The sequence below is a fragment of the Protomyctophum parallelum genome (genome assembly GCF_964188405.1).
Source record: "Protomyctophum parallelum genome assembly, chromosome: 7".
NCBI lineage: Eukaryota > Metazoa > Chordata > Actinopteri > Myctophiformes > Myctophidae > Protomyctophum > Protomyctophum parallelum.
This window is the reverse complement of record NC_139705.1, coordinates 11,480,848-11,508,583: the sequence shown is the minus strand read 5'-3', so window position 1 is coordinate 11,508,583 and position 27,736 is coordinate 11,480,848. Positions and strand designations below refer to the sequence as shown.

The following is a 27,736-nucleotide window of genomic DNA, read 5'->3' as shown; positions in this document are numbered from 1 at the left end:
GCTGGGACTTGGAGGAAAGCGGGGCAGAGCACACACTAGATGGCATCCGTTACATGGCAGAGGTTGGCTGGAATTAAAAATTTGACCCTGTAACAGCACTGGTGGAATGTTATAGATTTAGCATATTTTCCATGTAGATTTGCTCCAGATGCAACAGTTTCCCTCCACATAAAAAGACAAGGGAAATAGCCCATTACTTGGATGGGTAAAATGAAAAAGACAATGTAGAAGATGAAAGCAGCCTCCGTTATTTTCAATGAACCTATCCTACACCGGCGGTGTCAGACGTGCGCTGGCGCGCGTTCACGCCTCGCCTGACGCTCCGATACGCCACTGTTCTATTTTCCAGGCGTTGCCGCGCGGCAACTCCTGTGCGGCGTGTGTTGGGCTTAACACTGTCCTCAATGTTGTTGAGTTGTTTGACTTCTCTCTCTCTCTCTCCTAACATGTCCAATTCAGTTATTTACCACCGTAATACCCGTATTTACCCTGTGGTTTATTTTCCGGCTTGTGTTCCGGCTCAGTTTTTTCATGATGTCTAAGTAAAGGTTTGCATTGTAATTGAATCCACTTTGTTTTGATGTTAGATTATCTGCCTGACCATTGCCAAGAACTTGCCAAGAGCTTGAGATGCAGCTCAGGGGGTATAATCTGGCAACTCACTTGTCCTGTCATTTTCTCCTTGTCTTCTAGCTCCACGTTGTGCATTACAACTCTGACAAGTACAAAAGCTTCACTGAAGCCAGAGATAAGCCTGATGGCTTGGCAGTTCTTGCCTTTTTCTATGAGGTAGGTAAAAAAAAACATCTTCTTTTCCCTCTCTTCTCCTCCTCCTTTTACATACTGTACAAGTGTGTGCATGTTTGACCTATCATTTGTCCTCTTAGGGAAAGCAGGGCTATTTCTGTTTCTGAATTCTGGCCATCACGTTAAACAATTTGTAGTGTAAAGTATAACACAAACTCATGTGACGAATAAACAAGAAATGACTTAAGTCATATGATATCAGCTTGCAGCAAGTTTGTCTTTGCCCCCTGATCAACTGGAATAAACCAGAGTTCAGCAATAGCATTAAAAGTATTTAACCTGACTCCGCCAGATTTTGATTCACAAGTTCACAACACAGCCTCCATCATGTTGCGGTGTTCAGATTATGTTTTCTTTTTTACCGTTCAATCAGACTATGGGTTCTATGGCTCGCATTGGCTTAGAGGCAGCCTAGAGGATATCTCCATAATAATTTCGAGTTGTAGTCTTGTTAGATTGTGTTTACATTTGCGCTGTGGCACAGCTTCAATACGTCATCAGTCTTGCGTTGATCCTGCCGCATACGGCCGCATATCGCTCCGATCAGCACTGGTTCGGAGTACATCGTCTCTGCCCGAGAGAGACCAGATGGAAGCACTACTACTGCCACCATCTAGCAGAGTCAGGTTAGCCTAGAGGCAGACAATCATGAAAAAGTGTCCATTACGGTCTTCACTATGGTCGTTATTAAATGTAGATCAGCACTGCAAGCTGATAAAAAGCTTTGTGATGAAAATGTACAGTTGCCAGCTGACCAAATGCCGTCCCCTGTGTATGATGCCATAACAGTGTCCGTCACCCCGGACAGTAGAGGCTCTATTGAGTGGATGATTGCGTGTTGGCAGGTTGTGTGATTTATCGCTTCCACAGGAATGCCAAAGGTCTTGGCCAGTCAGTGGCATTCTCCTGTGTGAGGTCATTGCTGTGGCAACACTACCACAGGCATCTGCCTGCCTTGATAGCAGTGTAATGCAGACAATGGCTACGTTTACATGAAGGGTGATCATTCCGAATAAATACGCAACATTGATTATTATTGTATCGGGTCGCTCGTTATTTTTGGGAGAGAGAGAGAGAGAGAGAGAGAGACCGTTGAACACACACACACAGATCAGGGTTATCGTCATCTGCTGCTGCTCCACGTTTTTTTGTGGATTTCGGATCTGAAAAAAGGAACGAAATAACGTGCTCTATGTGCAAACTCCTCGGCGCGCCTTGGATATGAGCACCTTGGAGCATGCTCAGAAAGACCAGAATGAACTTACATCCGAATTAGTGTATACATGAGTCCAATTTTCTTTCAATCGCATTGAACATCGGAGTAATCCGGCCAGTGACATCGGAATGGTTTTTAGATCGCATCGAGCGTTTTCATTCGGATGTAAGTTTTTTTAGGTGTTTACATAACAACGTTTAATAGGATTGAAATTCTATTCGGAATGAAAAGGGGATTTAACTGCTCATGTAAACGTAGCCAATGTTAAAGCCCCATTAACTTTGTTGCATGCAGGCGTTGTGCACCAAAAATAGCCAATCTACAAGCTCATAACAAATTGCAGGGCAAGGTGCGTGAGCTTATAGATCTGCCATTTTCAGTGCATGACACCAGCCCATATTTACAAGTATGTATCAGGCTTTACTGGTGTGGTTTTAGCCAACTGATAGTCCAGCAAATATTCATGTTAATCACTGCACAGTAAGTTATTTAATGTTAATTTAACTGTCATGGGTCCATTTAACTCTTACTGAGAGTCACTGATGATTTGAAAATGAACAAGCTAGCTATTGTTTGACATCATTGTTTCACATTTCCAGGATGGGCATTTTGAGAATACCTACTACAGCGATTTTATCTCCAATCTGGAGAGAATCAAGTATGCAGGTCAGTTGTGCCCATTGATGGTTTTTGTCTCTTTTGAACTGCAACTGTTTTGGCACAGGATTGTCTTTTTTGCAGTGCTCCTAGGATGAGTAAAATGCAGAGGACACATTTTACGTATGTTTAAATGAACAGTGAGTGACAAAAAAAACCTAGCCTCCTCAGCTTTCCCACACTATGTCAGGGTAAAGATAATATATACTAGGAGACAGTACAGAGCTATCCTTTTCAAAGGGTGAAATAACTAACCACTGCACCACATCCCTTCTCTCTACACAGCACATTCCCAGGGTTAATTTAACTTTGAGAGTGTAAAAAGTAATTATTTACACTCTCAGAGTAAATTTAGGTATTTACTGTGTTTTTTAATGCCTTGGCTTAGTATCATAACTCAAGTGAATCGATCTTGTTAAAATCTTTTTTTTTTGTTATCAAATGTTTTTTATTTAAAGACAAAAATCACAATAATACACGTTAACAACATGAATGACTTAAAGAAAATAAAACACATATAAAACAACACAACAGCAAAAGCAAGGAACACAAAAACAAAAACAAACAATCCCACCCACCCCTCCCCCCCCCCCCCCCCCCGAGACCAAAGATGCCACAAAATGTCATTACTCCTACTACTGTGCAATGGAAACAAAAAATAAATAAATAATGATAATAATAATAATAATGATTAAAACAATGCCCTTAACCAAATCTGCAATACCAGACCAAATCTCAATGTTTCCCTCTTTTGGATCTTGTTAAAATCTTGACTACCAATATATTAGCACTGTTGTTTTCCACATACTATTTGAGTCTAATGTGTTTTTAATGCAATCCTGACAGGTCAGTCAATGAATATATCTAGCCTCAATGTGCGCGACATGCTGCCTGAGAACCTAAACCATTTCTTCAGATATCAGGGCTCCCTCACCACTCCACCCTGCTACGAGAGCATCCTCTGGACTGTGTTTGATACCCCCATTACTCTCTCACATAACCAGGTACAGCAGAGCTTCTCTACTTCGGTTCTATATCGGATCTATAACCATGACATGCTACATGAATATATACCTATGTAGGCCTATAGTACATTCTTTATTGATTACTGATTACTGTTGATTGACTATCTCACATTTTCCCCACATGGTAAAACAAAAACGCTTCACAATAAGTGAAGTAATAATAACTGTTTCAACTTTTGAGAACTCAAGTTTGTTGTAAATGCCCAATGTGGCATCCATGGGCGGTGCCACATTGGTTGTTATGTTCAGTCTCTTTTGTTATGTTAACCTCCTTTTTATGTTCAGATCAGAAAGTTGGAGAGCACTCTAATGGACATGGAGAACAAGACCCTGTGGAATGACTACCGCATGGCCCAGCCTCTAAATGACCGTGTGGTGGAGTCATCCTTCCTACCACGTCTTGGGAAAGGCAGTATGTAACGCAATCGGACTCTTAAATGACACAATTGGGCTTAGCCTTAGCCTGAATCCAGCCCAAAGACCCCGCCCACTCTCTGAGTGGACAGTCATATAATCATCTAGCTTAGCCTAATACTTTCTATAACAGCACATGGTATTTCCAAATAATACTCAGAACAAGCACTTTTGTTTCCTCTGTCTCTACTCAGCATTTTGTCGGCAAGATGAAATTGAGTCCAAGCTCCTGAGGATCGAGAGTCTAATAACAACACTTGGAAAACACATTCAAAAAATGCATTCAAGTGAGTAGACTCTGAGGTTTATCCATCAACCCATAATATAGCTTTTATGGGTATTTTGTTAGTCAATGAATAGTGTTACTCCTTATTTCCTGTCCCCCATTCCAGATGGAATTCAGGAATCTAAGCCTTCGAGAAATGGTGAGCGGTTCTTTGCCACTTCTTTGCATTGAGAAGTACATTTTACACAGATATGTAAATGTGCTGTATGTGCCACCCTAGGGCTGAATGTATCGCGGTTTAGTCTAACATTTCATTCTCCTGTCCCCCTCAGAACCTCGCTCTCTTTCTCCTCTGGTGCTCAGCTTCCCAGAGAGGAGTGCTGGCAGCTATGCCCTGGCCCGTGTTAACCACCCGATGGACCTGCAGTCCTTCTCTGTATGCATGCACGTGCGGCCACAGCCCGGCGGCATCCACACTGTCCTCTCCTATTTCACCCCAGGCATCGACAACGAGCTCATGATCACCATCGGCTACGAGGTGGGCCTGTGGATCGGCAACGAGTTTGTCAACCTACCACACAGCACCCAGTCACATGACTGGGCTAACTACTGCGTCACCTGGACATCTCACACCGGCGCGGCAGAGCTGTGGATCAACGGCATCGAAGGGGAGGAGCAGTACCTGAGGGGCGGCTACACACTCAGCTCCGGGGGAGTGTTTGTTCTGGGCAGGGATCAGGATGGCTACCTGGGCATCTCCGACTCGGACGCCTTTGAGGGCAAGATGACCGACGTGAACATGTGGGACTATGTGCTCAGCACAGCTGAGATCCGCGAGCAGATGACGTGTGAGAAGAACAACACTGTGATGGGCAATGTGTTCAACTGGGGGATCACGTCTCTCAGTCTATATGGAGGAGTGCAGTTGGAGAATGACTATAGGTGTTCCTAAATGACCAGGTGTGATGTATAAGCTTTATAGTACAAATATATATATATCAGTTGGGGATGGAGGTTTTTTATTCATCTATGGCACAATACCAGTGGTGATGGCGATGATTAATGTACAGTATATGCATATGAAATGAAGGATGATAAAGAAATGAAATGTTTGTAAGTTGACATTTAAATCATAACAATAGTTCATAGGTCATAATAATAGCATTAGAAATGTATTTTATGTGTATCTTTCTGTGATCAATAAAGGTCTATTGTATAAGTTGTTTTGTCGGTTACTTTAATGATTGGAGGTTTTCATGGACCCGTTTTTTGTGGGTCATCATTTACTGATGCTATATAACACATGCACAGGAATTTCCCCTTGTCTGGTGCAGAATTGAAAAGAAAAAAGAACAAAGGAGGAATACTTCCTCTGCTCTCAATGTCTTCATTTGTGTTCAGAAGGCGGTGGCCTTCCCTACATCCTCCCGGCTGTCTTTGGTCTCTGTCAGTGGTGTATCTCCATTGCCCAGCTTGATCTCTACTTTGTTTCTCTTGGCGAACATCTGGCTGATCTCCAAGAAAGTCTTGTTCTTGGTCTCTGGGACCACCAGCCAGATGTAGACCAGCGTCATCAGGCAGATGAAGGAAAAGATGATGAAGCTGTAGGGCCCAAGGAACCTCTGGGGATGGGACCATGGATGGAAATGTGATCACTGATCAGTTTGTTCTTAGAAGTTTTGTTCTAAGAATGCAGTGAATAAACAGCTTGGGGATATAAACACTACACCCCCACCAAATGATTTAAGGGGGAGAGTTACTGGAAGATTTGATACTTTTCAGGCATGTTGTGTTTTCCGTTGATAAAACATTGCCTTTTACATCACACACAAGGTCCTCATTTTTGACATTTGGCTGCAGGTTGATAGAGGAAGTAAACATGTGAAGGATGTATGTTTACAGTATCTCCCCTGGCTTCTATTTTCCAAAACACCCTCAATGTCAAAGCTGTTCGTAATATACTACTATTATTTTCCTTATCAACGTGTGCTGTGCTGATTCTCCTCCCTAGTTTTTCCAAGTCAGAGCTGGTTCAGAGAGTCATGGATTACATATAGTGCAATTGCAGTCGCACCCCACCGCCCCAAGAATGGTAATTGTACACAGTAATAGTTAGTGAAATTATAGTAATTATATTGTAGACACACAAGAAATGGATAATTACTTGTTGAATTACACAGAAATATGTTCGAAGGGAGAAGAATGCATTTTCTTTCATAAACACCACTTCACATAACTTATCAACAAATAATGATTGAAACAATTGTTACTTCAATTTCATATCTGTTACCGTATATCTTCCAGTGGAAGTAGCCTAACTATGAGATAAAATGTATGGATAAAACTATGAGAGTTGGAATTATTTAAATGATTATGTTGCTCATTACAATTATTATATAGAGCTTAACACAAATTGATTTAATTAACCATTGTGACACTGACCTCTAGGAAAGGAAAGACTAGACCAACAGTGAAGTTAGACAGCCAGTGCACAGATCCTGCCACCATGAAAGCAGCTGGCCTGGATGACTGCCTGAACATCTCGGTGGTCACCACGTAAGGAATGGGACCTGGAACGCAGATGTGGTCAACCACAAACCCAAACACTTTGGACCCATCATCATCATGGTCTGGCAATGATGTGCTATTACACGGAATTACGCTCATACATTAACAACTGAGCTAAACTTTTTGATTATTATTATTAAATGTCTAGTCGCATCCAAACAACACTTTAGCTAATGGACCACCAGGTTATAATCAACAACTTTTGTTAGACTTACTAGGCCCTATGGCATGCCCAATGACGTAGATGATGACACAGGCGATGCTGACATAGGGCATCCAGGAGACACTCTCCTGTCAAACAACAGACCATTATTATTTATCAAACATGTTTATGAGGTTTGTTTTAAGCCATAACAAGCAAGATAATTAATATACTCAATGGGTTTCCAGGGTATTATGATATAAATGTTGTCACTCTAACATATGTGGTTAAACCACAGATTTGCTACATCCCAGTTGTCTGTTCTTTGTTTTGAAATCTGCCTAATCCATTAACATGCAAAGACTTATGAGATTGGTGAGTTGCGTATATGCACTGTCTGTCACCACCAGTCCACTGACTTTTAGAGTAAAAAATCTAGAGATTCAAGAGAAGGAAGTGGTTTTATTTGTCACTCACTCATACAGCTAAAAAATGCTAAAATTTACTAATACAACAATCCTACTATAAACGCACAAAATCTGTCCTTCTGTAGTTCACGTATCTCGAGAACTGTCTGACCAATCGATTTCAAATTCAGCGAGCGTCGGTGACGACCCGAGGGAGTACAGTGCCCGGCATTGAGTTGGTCTACAGCCATATATAGGCATTTATGGATCCAACTGCTATTCACAAAACCCCATGCTAAATATAAGACTATGTTTTTCAATAGAAATATCCTAAAAATGTGGTTGTATTATAATCGGGAACTAGACCAGATCAGAAAATCCCCATATGTAGTATGCTGATGTCATTAATATCATATAACGTCATAGACTGGCCTAAACTCCATATTTGGGCATGCCTGACACGAACTCCATATGGGCATAAATAGGTACTATGATAATGGGTACAATGAGTATTGCATAACTGGGTGGGCCAATAATGGAGTTTAGTGCCCCTGGTGGATTGGATAGGTAGCTGTCCAGAACTGTCCCATACTGATAGATCACCATAAAAGAGGCAGAGGCAGATGGACAGACAGAGAGCAAAACAGGTATTGTATAACGGCGTGGGGCATGCATTTCCAATTGTTCCCGACTCGATTGACTGTAGTAGCTATAATATAACAAGATACAAATATAATTATGATAACTAAAACATTAGAAAAGTAGGCTATATAGATACGATCAAATTAAAAGTAAAGGTATAGTGTATAACCTGTATCCTTTTCACTTGTACACAAAAAGAGGGGGGGGGGGGTGTAGAGAATAAGCCGGGACACCCCTGGTTTTATGGTCCCATAATCACATTACCAAATACCAAGCACCTTTTTTATTGCTGTGTTATAAAACACCAGCCACAAGAGGGTGGAAGAGTAACATTTGAGTGTGTTCTACCTGGAAGCTGAGTGCTATGGTGAGCACAACACAGGCTGCACAGCAGATTGCAAAACCGATGAGAAGAAGCAGCCTCCTCCCTGTGGCCTCCACTATAAAGACCTGTGATTTAAAAAAAAAGTTTTGACATGAATTTACCTGCAGTAATTTAAGTGGAATTCCAGAATATCGCCATTAAAACCAACCAATATAGTGAGCAACAAAATGAATGTGAATGTGATCCCAGAATGATTAGAGAGAACTGCTAATGTATGAAACAGGGGAAATAAGAGGGGTACAATATATTATTATTTTATCTATGCTTATATGTTTAATGTAATGTAACAAAGCAGGAAAAGGCAGGAGAGCAGATCTGTTTCAGGGGGAAAGGGGGCACGTGATATAGTTTAACAAGAAGACAGAAATGTTCTTTCCAACTTTGACTATGCTGAACACATCTAAAACAGTATAGACGGCACACCTCATAAAACTTTAACCGTTGATTCTGCTGAATGACTACTGACTGATTGACTGCATGAACAGCTTACATACCGCAGCTATGGTCATGAAGACATTCACAGATCCAGTGCCCACTGTGACGTACTGGATGTCCTTCTGATTTACACCTGCAGAGCCATAGATGCTATCTGCGTAGTAGTAGATCTGAGAAACAGGGTGAGATGTGCTGTGGTTACATATAGAAGTATAGTCGTGGATGGGTGGATTGGTTTAGGGACGGTTCAATATAAAAGAGGGATGTTCATGTTCACCTTTGTCCATGATAATCTGCATGGACTATGGTATAATTAATATCATATGCTTTGTCAGCAACACAATACACTACACTGTGTTTCAAAGGTCCCCCTGCTGGCCTAGGATCAAACTGCATCGCCTCCTCTCTTATAGCTTCACCCGACTGCATCAGTAAAGGAGAATTAATTATGAATTAAATTGAGCCGTAGACTGCTGCTTAAAATGAAAAAGAAATAAAGCCAATCTAGAGGAAAAACAATTTAGGCATAATCCAGAGCGACTAAGTAAGCAAGAACAACACATGGGTATTACATCAAATGCATAGAAAGGATCATAAGTAAGCTAAGAACCTAACATCCGTCTAACATTAAAATATCTGTGACAATGTAACTACAATGACACTATAAGTATACACTATAGAATGATATGTACACATAATTATGCTATCTAAATGACATATTTTAGCCTTTGCATACGCCTGTCATCAAGGCTAGGGCAAGTGCTACGGCTGTGGGCTAAGGTGGAGTCTGAAGAGATGAGTTTTCAGACTACGACGGAAGATTGGCAGTGAGTCTGCAGTTCTGCTACTACTGAAACAACGACACTGTGGGCCAAGGACAGGGGTCAAGGATGCTGCGCATGGTCAGGTGTCTCACCGCGTTCACCCCCGACAGCTGCTGCCCCATGTTCATGATGATGATGGAGACCAGCTGCCATCGGAGTGAGCGCTGGGACAGCAGGCTGAAGACAGACAGATGGCCCTCCGCCCGCTCCGACTGGTCCTCCAGACGCATCTCGGAGAGTTCCTCCTCCACATCCTCCCAGCCACGCAGACTCTGCAGAGCTGGGGGATTGTAGGGGGAACATTGTCGTGTCAGATATCCATGTCACTGGGTATGTTTATCATCTTTATTTGAGAGTTTTTGTAGCTGTATTATGTCATACTCTCTCTCTCTCTCTCTCTGTGTCTCTATCTCGCTCTCTCTCTCCAAAAAGCATGGTTTGTGTGCTGTGTTCTTGCCTATTCTTGCATTCTTCTCATCTCCTCTCTGGATGAGCATGTACCTGGGACTCTCTGGGAACAAAGGCAGCAGCAGCAGCTCTATCAAGGCAGGGATACCTGTCAGACCTAGCATGATGGGCCAGCCTGGGGAGAAAACAGCGATAGTTTGACTCAGCACAAAACAACAGCAACTCACTGCTATGAGTTAATTGACACAACGATATACGCCACAACAATATATATACCCCAAACACTGACCCTACAAAGCCAAAGAGCAGAGACTGCACAGTACAGACTGTTCCATGAAAAACCAATGAAAAGTATAGTTGTGAAATTGAGAAAAGTAATTTTAAATGTATCTCCACACCAACCAAATAGTTTAAAACATACTGATAACCTAGTGTTCAGTGTCAGGCAGCTATGATCACATTTTCACTTATATGAAATAAAACTATACAGTACTCATAACTCATAATGTTTGCTCTAAGCTACAGGACATCATAAGAGGAGTCAACTTTTAAATCAATAACATTTGGAATTTTGGATATAACAAGGCTTTTGATGTAATAAAATCACCCAGCTCACTGACTTGCTGAGACAAGACCAGGTGTGCCTTTGGAGTTGTAACAAACACATTTTTGTGCATTCGTTTCACTATTCCACATTATTATAATTTCTTTCATGAAAGAATTGCCGTTGCGAGCTTGTAGATCTGCTATTTGAATACAGATGTGCCTTGCGATTGTGACTTGGCCATTGGTGTGCCTTGGGCACAACAAGTTTGAAATGCACTGACTGACAAAGCTATTTCCACTGTGAGATCGGATGCGCCACCATTACCTCCACTGTTGCCCAGTATCTGCCTTATGCCCAGCACCTGAGCACTGAGGATGCCGATGGTGATGAAAAGCTGTGGTACAATCCCAATGGCTCCTCTGAGGTTCTTTGGAGAGAGCTCACCCAGATACATAGGCACCACATTGGATGACAAACCTGTAGATGCAATATAAGACCATTTCAGATACAAAATAGAAAACATCTAAATTATTTAGAAAATAGCCAGAAGCTCACACTTATTATACAGTGAGCTTTTAGATCTGCTTTCTTGACCTGCTTTCTCCCCGCCTATGCCTAAAATGTTGATGCCAGGATGGTGGTTAAAAATTATGTAACATACTAGTATCTTCTATGTAACATCACCCGGTTCCCAGTCAATTTGAGTCATTGGGATACGTGACCATTTAGGTTCTTCTGACCTGCACAGATACCCACTAGAATCCTGCCCACGATGATGATCTCATAGGATTGTGCGATTTCACTCACTCCCATCATTACAGCAGGAATGATGGAGAATATGTTGTTGAAGAGAAGGGTGCCCTTCCTGCCATGAAGTAAAAAGGAATGATAGAATCTATGTAGACCACTGTGTTTATTGTTATTTATGTTTTTGTATTATAAGAGTATCACATCAAGAAATTCCTTTGAAACTCAGTTATGAAACAGAAACAAGAAGAATTTATCAATTATTACATAATTCAAAAAAGTTTGCATGATTACTAATAAGAAAAACTAAATGAGGTATTGTACTTTACTAGCCAAATTTGTAACAAATCGTTACCAATGTGATACAATAAAATATTACCTTCCCAACTTGTTAACCAATGGTGCTACCATCAGAGAGCCAAAGAAACCCCCCATGGGGTACATGGACACTGACAGAGACCACAGCAGAGTTAGGAAGTTCTCTTCCATTGGTGTACCATAACGATCCTCATAGGTGGAGTTATAGAACTGCTGCATGAACTGGAGAGAGCAGAACAAAACCTGAGGTGCTTCAAGTGGTATAGAAGTGATGATATAGCTAAGTAAACAGAATATGCCTTTTCTGGTGGATTACGAATTTCATCCAATAATGAGAGGGAAGACCAATCATCAGCTTGTGTTTCAACTTTCAGTTCCAATTTTGTCTCCTTGTTTATTTGTTTCGTCCCTTCAAATTTCACTTGTATAAGTTTAACCTGTATCCTGCATGAGTTCTCTCTCCTGATGTATGAAATTGGTATCCCAGCCTGAAGATTTATTTTCTGTTTACCAAAGACCTAGACTAGAGAGACTGGGTAACAATTAGGGTCTCCCCCTTTGGCATAACAATAATGGATAAAGCGAGACAATACAATAGACAAACTATTCATATAATGCTACATATTCTGCCATATGATGTTAGGTATTTATTTATTGATATTCTGTACATTGGTCCCATATATAATATTGTGAAATCCTGTTAATATAATCATGACTTCAATGAGATAAAGGTTGACTTACTGGAGATGGAGAGTTGACCACAGCAACATTGTAACCATATTGGAAAGATGAACCAAAGGCAGATATCAGTGTTGCCAGGGCCAGCACAGCAGTTAATCTCTGCCAGAGACATCAGTATAAATGATTAATTGAACTCATATCTTGGATGTCAACATTAACCACTTACTGTAAACCCTATATTCTTAGTTCCCCAGGGGTCTATATTTGGTCCCCTCCTTTTTACCCTCCCCACCAAATATCTTTGCCGATAAGGGGCGATCTACAAGCTCACAATGCCTTGCAATGTGACACGATGTGAGCTTGTAGCTCTGCTATTTTCACCCAATGCTCACCTATTATGACATACCCAGGCCAGAATAGACGCAAGGATTCAAGTGGTTAAAACCATCCATGATTATGCTGCTGAACAATGGCCAAACAATTACTGACAAAATAATTAAGCAGGTAATTAGTGCTTTTCACACACTGTGATTCTAACTCACCCCTCTCCTCTCCACAGGTTCCCCTGGGTCCTTGTCTTCTTTCATGGCTGAATTTAGTCCTACTCTCACGGCTGTTGTCACTCAGTAATAAAAGGTACAGTCAGTGTGGCTCGACCACTGGATTCAAGATGCCCTTTGGACATGGGATCAGAGAGCGCTGCAAAGTTTACTGCAGTACTCTGTAGTGTTCATTAAAGGACCACTTCACCACTTTTCAACCTATCTTCATATAATAGGTCCTCAGACTCCTCACTAATAATCATGATAAAATGGCACGATTTTTTTCTACTCAGTCTGTGTCTTATAGGAGGGCTGTGGGCAGTTTAGAAACCGTCCACCAGTGACATCATTAGGCAGGTTTTCTTTTTAAACAAGTTTTTTTCATAAGAACGATGGCTTCCATTTTCGCATTGCAACTTTTCAGGACTAGAAAGCCTGCAGTTTCTATTAGCTTGTATTCCCCATCAATGATGTCATTGGAGGACGGTTTGAGACACAGACTCAGTAGAAAAGTAGAAAAGAATTACGCCATTTTTTCATGATTTTTTCAGGACCTATTATATGAAGATAGTTTGAAAAATGGTGAAGTGGTCCTTTAATTATGTGTTGAACGAATTTGTAGATAACTCTCTGTAACTCTACAGTATGTATGTTTTCATGCTCTGTGATGTGAAGCACTTTGGTTCGATCTCAGTCGTTGGAAATGTGCTATACAAATAAAGTTTGATTTGATTTGATTTGATTTGTAAAGGATAATCGGTAAGATATATTGGCACATTAAACTGTACAGATCTGCAATCAGCAGTAATCTTGAAGTAATTACAAATGTTTATCACGTTGCAATACAATAAAAAATGTGTCTATCTTCATTGCACATCCCCCAGAGGGTGGGGTTGCACAATAGGCTTTTGTTTATAAAATATAATATATTTTCACCATCTCAGTAAAGGAATTAGTTTTATATTGTGGATAAAAGCAGGCTACTGGGCATAAAATAAAAGATCACAGCTCTGAAACATCTTGTTGTTTGGACCATGTATTGCATTAATTCTTATCTTGCGCGTGTGTGTGTGTGTGTGTGTGTGTGTGTGTGTGTGTGTGTGTGTGTGTGTGTGTGTGTGTGTGTGTGTGTGTCATAATATAATGTCCCTGAGGCTAGGCAGGATAAAATGGATGCTCTGTGGTTTGGGGCCACTCTACTAAGAAGCAACTGTAATGTAAATACCTCTTGCCCGTGGGCACAGTGAATAATTGGGCATTGGAGAATGGCTCAGAGAAACACAACGGATGATAATTCAAAAATGGAAAACTGTAGGTTATTAAATCCATGTGGAGCGGTACAAGTACATCCCGCGATACACATGGAGTGGTGCGAGTCCATCAAATATACAGGAGTATTTCACAATGGGTGGGATGTGTATCCCCTGTTGCCCACTTGCATGGCCCGAGTAGGCCTGGCGCCCAAAGGGCACCGGCATAGTAGTTCTAATGACCAGATACATTGTCCGAACATTCTCAACACCACCACTGAGGGAAAAGGTGTCACGTAGCCAAAGGGCACCGGCCTAGTAGTTCTAATGACCAGAAACATTGTCCGAACATTCTCTACCACACCACTGAGGGAAAAGGTGTCACGTAGCAAAACTATTCCCTCTCACCTTGGGTGGTTAATGTTTTTTGGCACATCAACACAGCCTCATGAACGATCTGTCATCAATAAAAGATAGCCATTAACAAGGCATGCAAGGTCATCTCTTGCCACCCTTTCACACCAATGAATTAAACAAGTGGGACACGAGCCAGTAGTAGAGATAAACCACTGTCCTTAAGTGTTTCCATGGGTTAAAGCTGCTTCAATGTCAGCCAAATCTGTCAACCTATTCACTGGAATAACTACTAGGAGTAGGAGCCACAAGCTGCATTCTTACTGCAGTAAAAGAATGCCACCATTCATCATCTGGGGAACCTCAAGGACAAAAATGTGGTCCACAAGACTCCACATCATTAGCATAAAGATTGTTCACTCCGTCTCGCTATAGTATCCTGTGTTCTGCCGTGGTACAATTGTTTGTGTTGTTTAAATGTTTCAAAAATGCTTTCACATCTGGTATATTACTTATATTTAATGTTTATCTAATTCATCTTATTGCTTGTCACCTATAAGAAAGGATCATCAAGATGTCATTGGATCTAGAAATACGAATTTAAGCAGTCTGGAGAACTATGAAAGGAATCTCCTCTCCTCTGGTACTGTCACCAGTGAGGGATCTCAAAAGGGCTCAGTGGGTTCATTGGTATGCATTCTGTCTGCTTTGTGGCATGTTGCTAAGTTGGGTGGCTGGAAGCCAAAAACAACTGCTCTCAAAGGAGAAGTGAGGCTTTACATATCACTCAACGGCATCAGTTTTCAGAGTATAGACCCTATTTTTTTTATAGTCTACTCTATGGTATAGACCAGTGGTTCCCAAAGTGGGGTCCGGGGACCCCCATGGGGTCCTTGAGGGAGTTCCAAGGGGTCCCCAGCTAAATGATAGTTAGGAACCAAATGGACCCTTATGGGACTGTAACTCTGTGTACAATTTTATACACTCTCAGACTCAGTTAAATTAACATTGATTTTACAATATACATTGGGGGTCCCAGAGATAGAAATGCCATTAAATGGGGGTTCGTAGCCTAATGCATGTCAACCTGCGGGTCCTTGAAATTACACGGGTTGAGAATCATTGCTAGAGCTGTAAAACTCTCCTCTCATGGGGGCCCTGAGATATATTTTACAAATGGGGGTCCGTGGGCTAATTAGTGTCAATTTGGGGGTCCTTGACATGAAAAAGTTTGGGAACCACTGTTATAGAGTATAGACAACACACTCTGATGTCACTTCTCATGGCCACATCATCAAATGATAGAAACTTTATTGTTCTGGCTGAAGATGTTCTGCATCTACAGCAAGAAAAACAAGTTGCAACTCTAGTCATGGATCGAAGAATCAATAGGTTTGGAGTGAAATCTTACCAGTCTCAAAAATCTCATAAAGACAGTCAATACCTAAATACAATTTCGATAGAATGATGAGTTAATTCACCTCTATGTATTTATTAAAGTATGAGTGATTGGAGCAGCTTCTGTATAGCTGAATAATGTAAACAAGGCATTCTTGTCCCTACATCATAATTAAATTATACAGTTAATAAAGATATTAGGCTTGGCAGACAGTTTACATTTCTTATGCATTCATTTTGTGCTGTGCTCGAGACAAAGTAGGCGCCAAAGCCATGTGACATAAAGTTTATCTAGAAATCAAAGTCCACAAATCCACTGTTCTGTGGTATGTAAAAAGCTTAAGCTACTTTGCCCATTTCCCACAGCATAAAGGCATTATCATTTATTAATTAAGTGAATAATGTATTATATGCCAAGAACGTTACTGGATTTTGGAGATGGCAGAGCTGTGGAAAGCTCAGAAAGAAACGAAAACATTTTACAGAGCAGCATTTAGCAACATAAAACTGATCAGGGGTAACATGATACACAAAGCACATCAGTGCACAAAGTAGAATATAAACATAAGTTTAAAAAAAATGCATTATTACAAGGACTGATATTAAGATAAAAAATATATAACTGGCACTTTGGCTATCAGTGTGTGTGGCCACTCTTTTGTCTTTTTAAGACTTACTGTAACTCTTTAGATGTTTCTGCCGTGAGCTAGCACCACTACCAAGACTGGTGTGCGTTTAGCATCCTCCTGCACAAAAAAATATATAACCACCATAAAAAAGTACAATCAAGAGTAGTTTCACAGGAATAGGTTAACCCTAAACTTTAAAAGCTCTTTCACTACATTTCTTTTTTAAACAAGCACAAACTGTTCCATGTGGCCAAATTATATCGGAGATCAAGTAATAGAATCCTATTTGAAGCATCATAAGCCGGATTTATGCTTAGTTGCGCAGCAGTGTCACTCACAAAAATACAGATGTACAGTCTCACAGACACAGCAGTGACAGCACAGCACGATCTGTTGAGCTTGTAGATCTGCTATTTTGGTGCGCAACACTAGTACAAAAATATCAGGCTGTACATGCACCACTGTCCCATCATCCAAAGTGCATGTGGTGTGGTATACAGTACATACCGTACATATAAAGCACGTCCCCTAAGGCAGATGTGCATGCACATGCAGAATTTCCACAGCCATCTTTGCAGGCACTTGCTCTAATGAGGCTGGTGCTGAGCTGGTGCTCTTCTCCAACCCTTCATCATTTTCCTCATGTCCTCCCCAACCACAAGAAATGATCCATTGGCCCGGGCTCAGCTAGTGCTCTCTTCCGTCTCTACCAGAGGCCTTTGGGGAGAGTCTTGTGAGCTGGGAGACCCTGTTCGGCACTTACAGCAGCAGCAGAACATTGCCGAGAGACGAGCGCGGATGGGCTGGGTGCACAGAACAAACATGATGCAGTTCGCAGCACCCTGGAACGTATTGCCAATGCCCTGGGGGACCAGATGGAAAGCATTAAATGTTAACAGTAATGATTTAGGGGAGGGTTCCCCTCATTAATGTATGGTAATTCACTGTAATTACGGTATGCAAACATGGCTTTGCATACAAGTTAAATATTCTAAACACAAGTGTAAATAAACACACAATGCATACACACAGACATATAGGGCTGCTAAACATATTATTTCACTTTTGAAAAGAAATGTGTCTTTTTAACAATGTGTCCTTTTTAACAATATGTATTTTAATAGTATCGATGTAGACAACAGACAAATGATGGTGCTTGTTCTATTCGATCATTCTAACTATTACAAGAAGGCATAGTGCATTTTGTGTCTTAAAGGCAGTCCATGGCAGCACCTTCCAAAACTCAAAGCACTGGAACACACCCCAGGTGCTCTCTGGTTGTTTGGAAATTCAGAGCTGTCGGAGCGTCACCGTTCGAAAATTCAGAACACTGTGCTCTGGGAGCACAGTGTTCTGAGTGTTCTGTGCTACGTGTTACGTTGTCTCGAGCATCTGAACAACGGAGGAGTAAGTCATTGTAAAATGCGATGGTTGCGGGTTGTCTTTTACTGTAAAAGACAGTGGTGTCATGCTCATAGAACGCAGTACCACACCGCGCTACCAAAACGGAACGGAACAGTGCACGCGCATGCACGCTAGAACGCGTCCCCCTAGATTCAAGAGAAGATGCACCTAACCTCGGGTCACAAGACTTTCCAAGATGCACCAAGTACCCAGTGGTCTAGGTTTACTGGCGGTGGGCGTGCCACCCCCTATTTTAGTACTATTTTAGTACCATGCTCAAATCAAATGGCTACTACTTTGCATAACATGTTTACGGTTTACCTGAACGCACATTCTCATACAAGGTAAGCAACACAGCAGTATGGCTCCAGTAGGCTACTGCTTCTGTGGTGTTCTGCACGCAATAAATGCCTCTTTCACCGTCAAAGAAGAGATTTGTCCAAAGCAAACTTTTTAGTTTCGCTACGGCAGCGCAGTGAAGAAGTTTGTCTGATTATTTAAAGTCTACTTTTGTGTATGCGTGTCTCAAACTCTCATACAATATAAACAATGAATAGGCCTATAGGCTTAGGCTAACAGCTGTTCTGTTCGCATGCCATGCTCACTTGTAGGCGTGTGCACGAGAGTGTACGTGCGTGTGTGTGCATACATGCGCGTGACATAATTAAAATGCAGTGGTACCGGAAAAAAGATCACCATTACACCACTGCTGTAGACAGTAGTCAACACGATGTTTATGCATGTTATAAATGAACATTCATTTGAATGAATGCTGAAAATGTCAACATTAGTTAATGAGTATCTATGAGTAGTCTGGTTGTTCCGTAAAATAACTGAAATTGCACCACTGTAGAGAGGAACAGAACAGTGCTGATTCATAAGACAACACAGATCTAGGGCATCATTTCAAAAGAATGTGGCACAACAAACGTTTATCTCAGTTATCTTGTTGTCATAATTGAAGAAAATAACTTTGCGGGCAGAAACCTTGTATCTCTGTCTCTACATTACAACTATTAATGTTTTTTTGTTTTTTAAGATTTCCAAACAGGAAATGGGGAGTGACACGCGGCAAAGGCCGTCGGGCTCGGGAGTCGAACCCGCGGGACGCCGCCCGGCTGGCTCTCAGCCTAGGTGCCCAGACGGTTTAACTAACCGTCCGGGTATTAATGTTTTTTTTTATATTTCTTTTCTACTTTGTTCGCTTTGTAGGCGGAGACACCGTTATGGAAATACAAGGTTTCTGCCCAACAGCAACAATATGCTGGAGCTCAAGTTCAACTCACATGCAGAGTGACAAGTGCTGGGTTCTGCCTGGCAGGGGAGCCCACTAGCATCAGTACGAAGCGCACTGAGCTCCAAATACGCAGGGCAATGAAGATGATGGGGATGAGGGTGAGCTTCCTGTCAGCCATGGAAGAGGAGATGGACACAGGGCTGCTGGCCAAGAGTGGTCGGTACTCAGACAGGGCTGCATGCTAAATGAGGCACATGACAAGTTAAGACTTCTGCTAAACTATCAAAGTAATAATGATGATAAGCAGAATGTAAACGTAATTCATGTTCTATGATGAAAATGTTGAATAGCTACAAAGTGCAACATTCATGATTTGTCTCATGTGTTGTTGTTTTACTTTACATGGCTTCGGCATGGGTCACATAGGCACAATGTGTTTTGAAACATTATCATAACAAGACTTATTGAGACCACAGAAGTTTGAGTTCTTACTGCTCTGTGGATGTGCCTCTTGATCAGAATGTAGAGGACAGGGAGCGTGATGTAAGCCAGGACTTCCCAGATCTTCCCCGTCAGAAACATCCACAGCACATGGTCAGGAGCCTGGATCTTCACCCAGCACCACCCTACGGACACCTCGGAAGCATCGAACCCGATCTTATTGAGGCACAGAGCTGCAGTAGTAACGGCCAATGGAACACCCCAACTAGACAGGAAGGAAACAGAAGGAACCTCTTGATAAATGACCAAATGAAATGTTGCAAAACTTCCTCAAAAATCAGCTTCTCAGCAGTTCACCAGATCAGCTGTGTCATTTGGTAAATTGAACCGGCATAAAATCCATCATGTGTTATTGTGTTTAATCATGAGTGTATTTGGCTCATGTGTTGTATTCTGCACTATTGTGTAATTTTGTTGCACAAAATGTGCACTCCTAAAATCATTACAAATTTACCTCAATGTAGGGAACAATATTGGTAAGATTTGCACTTACTTATTCTTAAACCTCAACCTCTAAAAGAGGCCTTTTACTCCAATGGAGGGGGACGTTGGAAGCATACTAGGGCCTTTACTGTTATTGAACAGTAGGTAAACGACATGACATCAACTTGTCTCTGCAACTTGACTCTGCACTGCTGGTCTCGGACAGGAACAAACTGCAGGTTGAAAAGGCCCTCAGCTCTGAACTAGGTAGAATCTGCACCTGGCTCGCGGATAACAAACTATCTTTACAGTTTACACCTGGAAAAAACTGAATCCATTCTTTTTGGATCAAATAGTAATCTCAGCAAGGCAGATGGCTTCTTGGTTAGAATTGAATGAATTACCTACCCAGGTTCCATCCTGGAGGGAAATCTTTCCGGTGATAAAATGGCCACCAACGTGATAAAAAAAAGTCAACCGAAGAACAAGATTCCTATACAGGAACTGGTCGACAAAAACACCTTGAAGACCCTAACAGGAGCTCTCGTACAAGGTTCGACTATGCATGCACCTCTTGGTACCACAGCACCTCAAAGGGCCACAAGGCTCCAGACTTCCCAAAACAAACTGGTCAGGCTACTTGGCCTGAGTTGACGACAGAGTACACCATCTTGAACTGGGTCTGGTCCACAAGATTTGCTTGTGCAACCTGGGCTCGACAGTGCGACTAGGTACTCGCATTTGCAACTAAAAATATCACCGTGCGAGTTGTAAAATTAGATTTGTCGCACAGGTGCGACTACAGGATTTGACCATTCAATCGTGATAAAGACAAGTCTCTGTCTACAGCAAGTGCACATTCTATAGTCGTGGTTCTATACCTAAATTTATATTTCTGAACGGCCTCATATCACTTCAGAAAAATCACACCCATGTTAAGTGAGGGGCGCTCTTGTCATCATACATCATCAGATATCATCTCATACTGGCCAATCAGAATGCGTGTTGCCTGTGATTAGTTAGCTGATTTGCTCGTTTACATATGACATACATCTTCCCTTCAATGTCAATGGCGTTTAATTTATGTCATATTTAGCAGAATTTTGACGTAATTTCTCTGTTGATTGTCAATGGCTCATTTTGAGATGTGTGGGGACAAAGGCTGTATATAGGAGGGGCTAGCGCCCCTTAAAAATACATAATTTTTCATTGTGCTCCTAAAATAATTAGGCGCACACGTGCTACTTGGAAAAATGCTAAGCGTCGAGCCCTGTGTGCAACGCAGATTTGGCACAAATAAGGGACTAAATTAATTTCGCTCCTATGCCACCAAAATGTGGAACGCCCTACCAACAGTCATTAAGACATGCAAATTCCTTGACTCCTTCAAAACCGCTCTCAAAGGGAACGGCTGCAATTCGAAACTGGCCCCCGTAAAAATCTGAATCGCCCATCCACCCCTTTTCCACCTTGTTTTTTCCCCCTTTCCCTTCTTTTATGATGATTTCCTGTGTTTGGCTATACAGAAGTGTATATTTGTACCTGTACGTCTCTAAATGTTCTGATGAATTGAAAATGGTGGAACCTCTTGTAAACAAGTGTAATGCTTTATGGTGTCGTCCACAGTTAACAGTTTTTGTATTTAGTTGTGCTTGAAACGTACTGTAAATCTGCAAACTGTTAATGAATACTGCGATGGGCCTGGACCGTGGCTCAGTGGTCCAGGTAGCCCCTCTCGGGACCCTACGTAAAGCTTTTCTGAAATTTTTATGAGTTTTACGTAGGGTCCCTGTTCATGACTATATTTTCGTATGGAAATCCCTGGACACGGATGTAGAAATTCTCTCTAAAATAGGATCTGCGCCAAAAGACGGCGTTATTTTACTTGAGTTATTCTGAATTCGGGAACTTTAAGTAGCTATACATCCCGCTGCGAATATCTCCTGTGGCGCGGAAGCCGCTAAGTATTTTTAATCTTTGTTTGACCGATTTGGTCGCTTTATTTCTTCTTGTTTGTTTACCGTTTATTGTACCGCCTCCCGGTGTGCGGTTGGCTTGTGCGGCTACGTCCCTGCCTCTGATCTGCTCTGTCATAGCTATAGCGCCACTAGCTAGCCAGATAGGCGGTACAATGAGGTGTCAATAAACAAGGAAGGAAGAGATTAATCCAAGCTTCCAAATCGGGCAAACATAGATTAAAAATACTTAACGGCTTCCGCGCCACAGGAGATATTCGCAGCGGCATGTATGGATACTTATACTTCACATATTCAGAAAGCCTCACACTGAATAATATCATCATAGAGCGCGGGGAGCCACGAAACATGTTGTTTATGTTTTAAAATGGGTGCGTCCCAGGTGGCATGGTAGCAGTGGAACAGGACCCCATGGTCTGGGTCGAACAAAATGTCAGAAACTTCAGTACCATTGGGTTCTGCTTGGAGGGCTATGGTCCAGGCACCTTGACTGGTAATCCAGTCTGGCACGGGTTCGAGGGCCTTTACTGAATGTCACCCCATCTCTCTCCCCATTTCCTGTCAGCCTACTCTACTGTTTATCCCCCCATAATTATTTTGTTTTATTAAAAAAATGGCGAAAGCCACTAAAAAGCATTAAAATAAATACTTCAATGTTACCCACTTCAATAAATTACACACCCAGATTTCGTGGATTATTTATCCAAAGTCCTTCCTAGTGAGTAGTGACATATCAACAATAAGTTATATAAAATGTTGCATTGATCAAGAGTAGTGGGAGAATTGTTTGTGGTGGCTGATCAGAGCCAAATGTAACCTACTACATCCAGGGACAAGGTCATCGCCACTCTGGCTCTGATCACCAATTAAACAATTAACCAATCACAGCGTGAGGTGCATGCGCGCACAGATCTGATTCTAAATTCTTGTCTTCTACTTTCTACCTCCAGGTAAATGTACGACTGCGAAGAATAGTTATGCATAACTACCAGTGAGTCACCCCAGCATGCTAATTTTGTTAAGAAACATTCCAACTAATTAAAACTCGTATCAATTGAATTGCAGTAGCAAAGTAATAGCCCATGTATATTAGTCCCCTACTTACCTGACGATGTGGAAAAACAACACCAAGCTGTCTGCAAGTCTTTGGTTGGATCTTACGATGAAAACGTACAGGTAAATGGCTATAGCAACTGTCCAGAAAAAAGAGCTTGTATTTGCAAATGTAGATATTGCTCCTTGGGCGACACAGTCTTTAGAATCGGACTTAAAAACCTTCCAGACTCCATATGCGTATGACGTTGCAGACATCCAGTCTGAAACTGACAGATATACCAGAAGTTTTCTTGGAGTTGTCCTCAAATCTGGCCAAAATATGTATACAAATATAATGAGGGAAGAACCTAAAAACGAGAGAGCGCACGAAATCAAAACAACCACTTTTATCGAAATGTACACAACAGTCTGGTTTAGATCCATTACTTAATTTGAGACTACATGTGTGACGTTTGTTCTCGTCTGGTTCTCGTCAACTTGAGGACACGCGACCGCGTATTAATAACACATGCAAGGCTGTTTACAAAATGCTCTTCCGGACAAGCAGCAGCTAGGCTACACTATTTAATTTCCACAACCGAAATTTTCCCAGTTGAAGTTCCCACATAATTAATATCACATGCGAGTTATTATTACACTACATCAAAAACAACCAGGGCCAGGCGACTATAGTGAGTGAGTGAGCCCATCCATATCGTTTCTTCATAACAGGCAGCAATGCATTCCTTACAGTGGGAAGTCAGACAAAACTTATTTAGTCCTAATGATGTTTAACTCCTCCCTTCCTATCCTTTTTAAGACATTCACCCGGAACCCAAAGCAAAGGAGGAGGTCTAAAGGGAGGTTCCTGCTTGGCTGCAGAGAGACTGCAAAACCAAACTGCACCAATGCAAGTTCGCAACTCCTTGATTGATTGAAAATGTTATTAACAGTTTGTAGAATGGGTACAGGTCAATACAAAATCTGCTAAAGAGGATAAAAACCAGAAAAAGCACTTGTTTACTTGTTGTTACATAAGGGTCCTCCATTTTCAAAACATTTAAAGACAATAGATTATACAAGACTATACAAATATACACAAAAAAAACAAAACAACAAACATAATAATAATAATACAATTTATAAATAAATAAATCAAATACACGGTTAGAAAAGAAGGGAAAATATGTACAGTATAGAAACATAGGGGGGGGGGATGAATTGCAGACACCCGTAAGTGCTCTTTGAGAGCGGTTTTGAAGCAGTCTACGGATTCCTTAACGGCTGTTCGTAGGGCGTTCCACATTTGAGAGGCATATAGGAGCGAAATTAATTTAACCCCTTGTTTGTGGAACTCCCTCTGGTGTTGTGATCATGGACTTCGTTGACATTAAGGAAGTATTTTTTTGACAGGTACATGGGTATCTTAGTGGTGTAGCTTATCTTGTAGACAAGGCCCATTGCAAGATGCTGTACTCTGTCGTAACCCTAAGCCATTCTAACCTATCAAAATGAACGAGGGTGAGGTGGGATCTGGTAGTACGGCCAAGTAGTAGCCTGACCAGTTTGTTTTGGGATGTCTGGAGTCTTGTTTTTAGGGCCTTTGGGGTGCTGTGCCAAGAGGTGCATGTATTGCATAGTCGAAGAAACCTTGTATGAGGGCTCCTGTTAGGGTCTTCAAGGTATTTTTGCTGACCAGTGACGGCAGTGAGGAGATTCTGTACAAGGATCTTGTTCTTTGGTTGACCTTTTTGATTACAGATTGGTAGCCATATCACAGGAAAGATTTGCCTCCAGAATGGAAGGTAATTTTGTCTTTTTTTGAGGGGCGCTCGCCCCTCCACAAACATTAAATTTCCATTGACAATGAATGGAGAATTTACGTCATGTGGCCTTGCTGAGATTACTATTTGATCCAAAGAGAATGGATTCAGTTTTCCCCAGGTGTTAAGTCAGATTGTTATCAGCGAGCCATGTGCACATTCTAACAAGTTCAGAGCGATTGAGGGTCTTTTCAACCTGCAATTTATCCCTGTCTGAGACCAGCAGGGCAGAGTCATCCGCAAACAGGAACACATTGTAGTCACAAGCTGATCCTTTGTCATGTCCTTTGCCAACTGCCATTGCCAATTGGGCAATTCTATCTAGTCTGACTTTTACTTTCTTATCTAGATATGTAAATATCAAAATCAATTAAATACATCTATGATTGTCTTGATCCAAGGCTAGGCCTACCATACAGTATATTGCACATTTTACCCTAATGCTGCAGTGCATAACCCTACAACCTATCCCTATACCTTAAAGTTTAAAACTAAGTAACCCTAGCCCCCCCAACTAAACCCCTTATCTATCACTTGAAAGAAGTGACTGTCACTGTGATTCTGCAGGAAACCAGACAACCAGTATTGAAAGCAGAACTACTGTGAGCTGTGATCTATAGACTCTAGGCTGGGTTAGGCTAGACAGTCACACTTTGTCTAATTTCTTCCCCCACATGTTCTCTGCTGGTGTAAGAACCTTTTTGAAGATGATCAAAGACGTCGCTCACTACAAAAGCGATGACATATATTTTAATACTGTATTCAAACTGTGTTCGGTAGTAAGAATGCTGTTATGTCATAGGGACGTGCTGACCATTGGGAAATCTGGGACAACTTCCGAATGTCCAGTCCATTTCAGGCCGAACCAGGCTGGCCGTTTTAGGCCGAACCAGGCTGGCCATTTTAGGTCAGCCTGCCCCATTTCCTTTTTTGTTGTTGCTATTTTGTCTTCTAATTGTTTACATTATTATATTGAGGTTTCGGAGATCTCACAAATCTCACTAGCTGTAAATCTCACTACCTCTACTACAGCTGTGTTGTAACCGTAAGTGCATGTCACAAACTAAAAGCTTGGAATAAGTCTATATTCAGATAGGAATTAATTGTTTAGTAACACGGGTCTCCAAATCTCCCCAGCTCTGGTGAGACATGATGGGAGTACCCAGGAATATAATTAATAATTATTTTACTATCTGAAATGCAAATGTGGTAACCTGGTAGTTTAGAACCAACCATAAATACAGACCATGGGATACTTCATTGTCTCTTGGATAATATTTCCATGTAAGCTTTGCTCTGCATGTTTTAGATGTGGTGTGATGATTTAACATTCTGAAAAAGGAATGATTAACAACATACATTATACAATATTTATTACAAATGAATGACTTTGCCTCCAGAAGATTGACTCTATACAAACATAATTATATGGTTGCAGAACTATGTTAAACAAGGTTCAGGGTTACAAGATGTAACTTATTGTTACATCTTGTGTACAGGTACTTAAGAGTAAAACCCTTTTTTTTGCTTCCTTCAGACCCACTGCTGGCTTATGATTCAGCTTTACCTGAGAAACCCACTCCACTGTCAGTTTCCCACCAAAGTCTTTATATCTAACCCAATACACATTACTCTCCCTTCCAAGTGATTGTAGTCTTGACAGTTATCATTCAGCTCATTGGGTTTACGTTGCTCGGACAGTGTTGTATGTTAGCCTTTACTGTCTGTAACATCTACAAAACAATCCCTAATATTTTGGAGTTTAGAGACGTACGTGTAATTTAATATGCTTCGCCAATCGCCAGTGGCGTTAAGGTTAAACCAGTGACGGTATAGGATTCCTCTGGTCTCATAGTACTGCAGCCCCCCAGTATAACTGCGACCCCTTTTCGTGTTTGCAGCAATGCAGTGGCGCAGAGCTTTACAAAGGACTGCAGTTTTGCTTTACTCCAGCCTGCAATGAACACTACTTCATCACAGTATCTTCCAAGATACCAAGCTCAGTTGTATAGATATTCATAACTGTTTTTATGAATATTATCAATTACATTTTTACATTATAATTAATAATTTCCATCATAAATCAACTTATAAGGACAGATACAAGGTTTTGAGGCCAAAAGTTACTGGAATTAATAGTTTTCAAAGCCTACCTTGTATCAATACAATAGCAGACCTTACTGTATGACTCTTTGTGTGATTGCACAGCTACATTTGTACTAACAAAAATCTAAACCAACTCTAACTAACTATGTGCTTTGTGCTGATTCAGACAGGTTGGCCCATGCTAATTAGGCCTCTATACAGTGCTTTAATGTGAACATAATCTCCAGATTTGTGATGTGGAGAATATTGACTGTAAAACTGTTAAAAGTATTTTGGACATGTGAACACAACGCATGTGACATGCATTTTGTAAGTCACATAAGTCTAGAACTGACCACATAAGCATACAGGGTAGTTGGCATAATTAATCACATACAGTAACTGCTAATATTTGCAGTGAGAAAATGACCAGAACACAAATATGAATGTATATTAACAGAAATGAAAATATTTGACACAATTAACGAATGACCAAAAACAAAACGTATACGGTACTCAAAGTTGTTATTACACATCCATAATGCTTTAAGGAAAATAAATGTAGGTTATCTGTTGGATTGCTGCACTGTGATGACCTAAAAAAACCCATTATGTCCAAGTATGCTTTTG

General features: G+C 41.2%; 3 protein-coding genes across 3 annotated transcripts in view; 1 reads left to right on the top strand and 2 right to left on the bottom strand.

Moving 5' to 3' along the window:
- Window positions 1-5,558, top strand: part of ca6 (carbonic anhydrase VI) — a 6,888-nt gene extending 1,330 nt beyond the window's left edge. The window contains exons 3-10 of the mRNA XM_083768273.1: window positions 1-62; window positions 694-789; window positions 2,623-2,689; window positions 3,527-3,684; window positions 3,991-4,117; window positions 4,314-4,406; window positions 4,512-4,544; window positions 4,678-5,558. The exon at window positions 1-62 is cut by the window's left edge and continues 87 nt beyond it. Of these exons, the coding sequence (XP_083624399.1) occupies window positions 1-62; window positions 694-789; window positions 2,623-2,689; window positions 3,527-3,684; window positions 3,991-4,117; window positions 4,314-4,406; window positions 4,512-4,544; window positions 4,678-5,297 (1,256 nt within the window). The 3' untranslated portion in view covers window positions 5,298-5,558. The remainder of the gene's footprint in view (window positions 63-693; window positions 790-2,622; window positions 2,690-3,526; window positions 3,685-3,990; window positions 4,118-4,313; window positions 4,407-4,511; window positions 4,545-4,677) is intronic.
- A 184-nt stretch (window positions 5,559-5,742) lies between these two features.
- Window positions 5,743-13,108, bottom strand: slc2a5 (solute carrier family 2 member 5; the record flags this gene model as incomplete). The annotated part of the gene is made up of 12 exons (XM_083768332.1): window positions 12,992-13,108; window positions 12,510-12,608; window positions 11,830-11,990; window positions 11,444-11,568; window positions 11,028-11,180; window positions 10,206-10,331; window positions 9,841-10,028; window positions 8,984-9,094; window positions 8,453-8,554; window positions 7,129-7,204; window positions 6,788-6,915; window positions 5,743-5,967 (listed from the first exon to the last, which is right to left on the bottom strand). Exons 1-12 carry the CDS (start codon window positions 13,034-13,036, stop codon window positions 5,743-5,745), a joined length of 1,539 nt encoding a protein of 512 aa, XP_083624458.1. The 5' UTR covers window positions 13,037-13,108.
- A 2,936-nt stretch (window positions 13,109-16,044) lies between these two features.
- gpr157 (G protein-coupled receptor 157) lies at window positions 16,045-23,950 on the bottom strand. The gene is made up of 4 exons (XM_083768380.1): window positions 23,269-23,950; window positions 19,756-19,969; window positions 19,313-19,504; window positions 16,045-17,485 (listed from the first exon to the last, which is right to left on the bottom strand). The coding sequence occupies exons 1-4, from the start codon at window positions 23,640-23,642 to the stop codon at window positions 17,306-17,308; spliced, it is 960 nt and encodes a 319-aa protein (XP_083624506.1). The 5' UTR covers window positions 23,643-23,950; the 3' UTR covers window positions 16,045-17,305.
- Window positions 23,951-27,736: the final 3,786 nt, after the last annotated feature.

Excerpts from the sequence above, each read along its gene's own strand:
- gpr157 (XM_083768380.1), bottom strand. The coding sequence starts at position 23,642 with ATGGATCTAAACCAGACTGTTGTGTACATTTCGATAAAAGTGGTTGTT. Across the intron at positions 19,505-19,755 it reads AGAGGCACATCCACAGAGCA|CATGCAGCCCTGTCTGAGTA; the intron begins GTAAGAACTCAA and ends TGCCTCATTTAG. Across the intron at positions 17,486-19,312 it reads CAGCACTTGTCACTCTGCAT|GGCATTGGCAATACGTTCCA; the intron begins GTGAGTTGAACT and ends CTGGTCCCCCAG.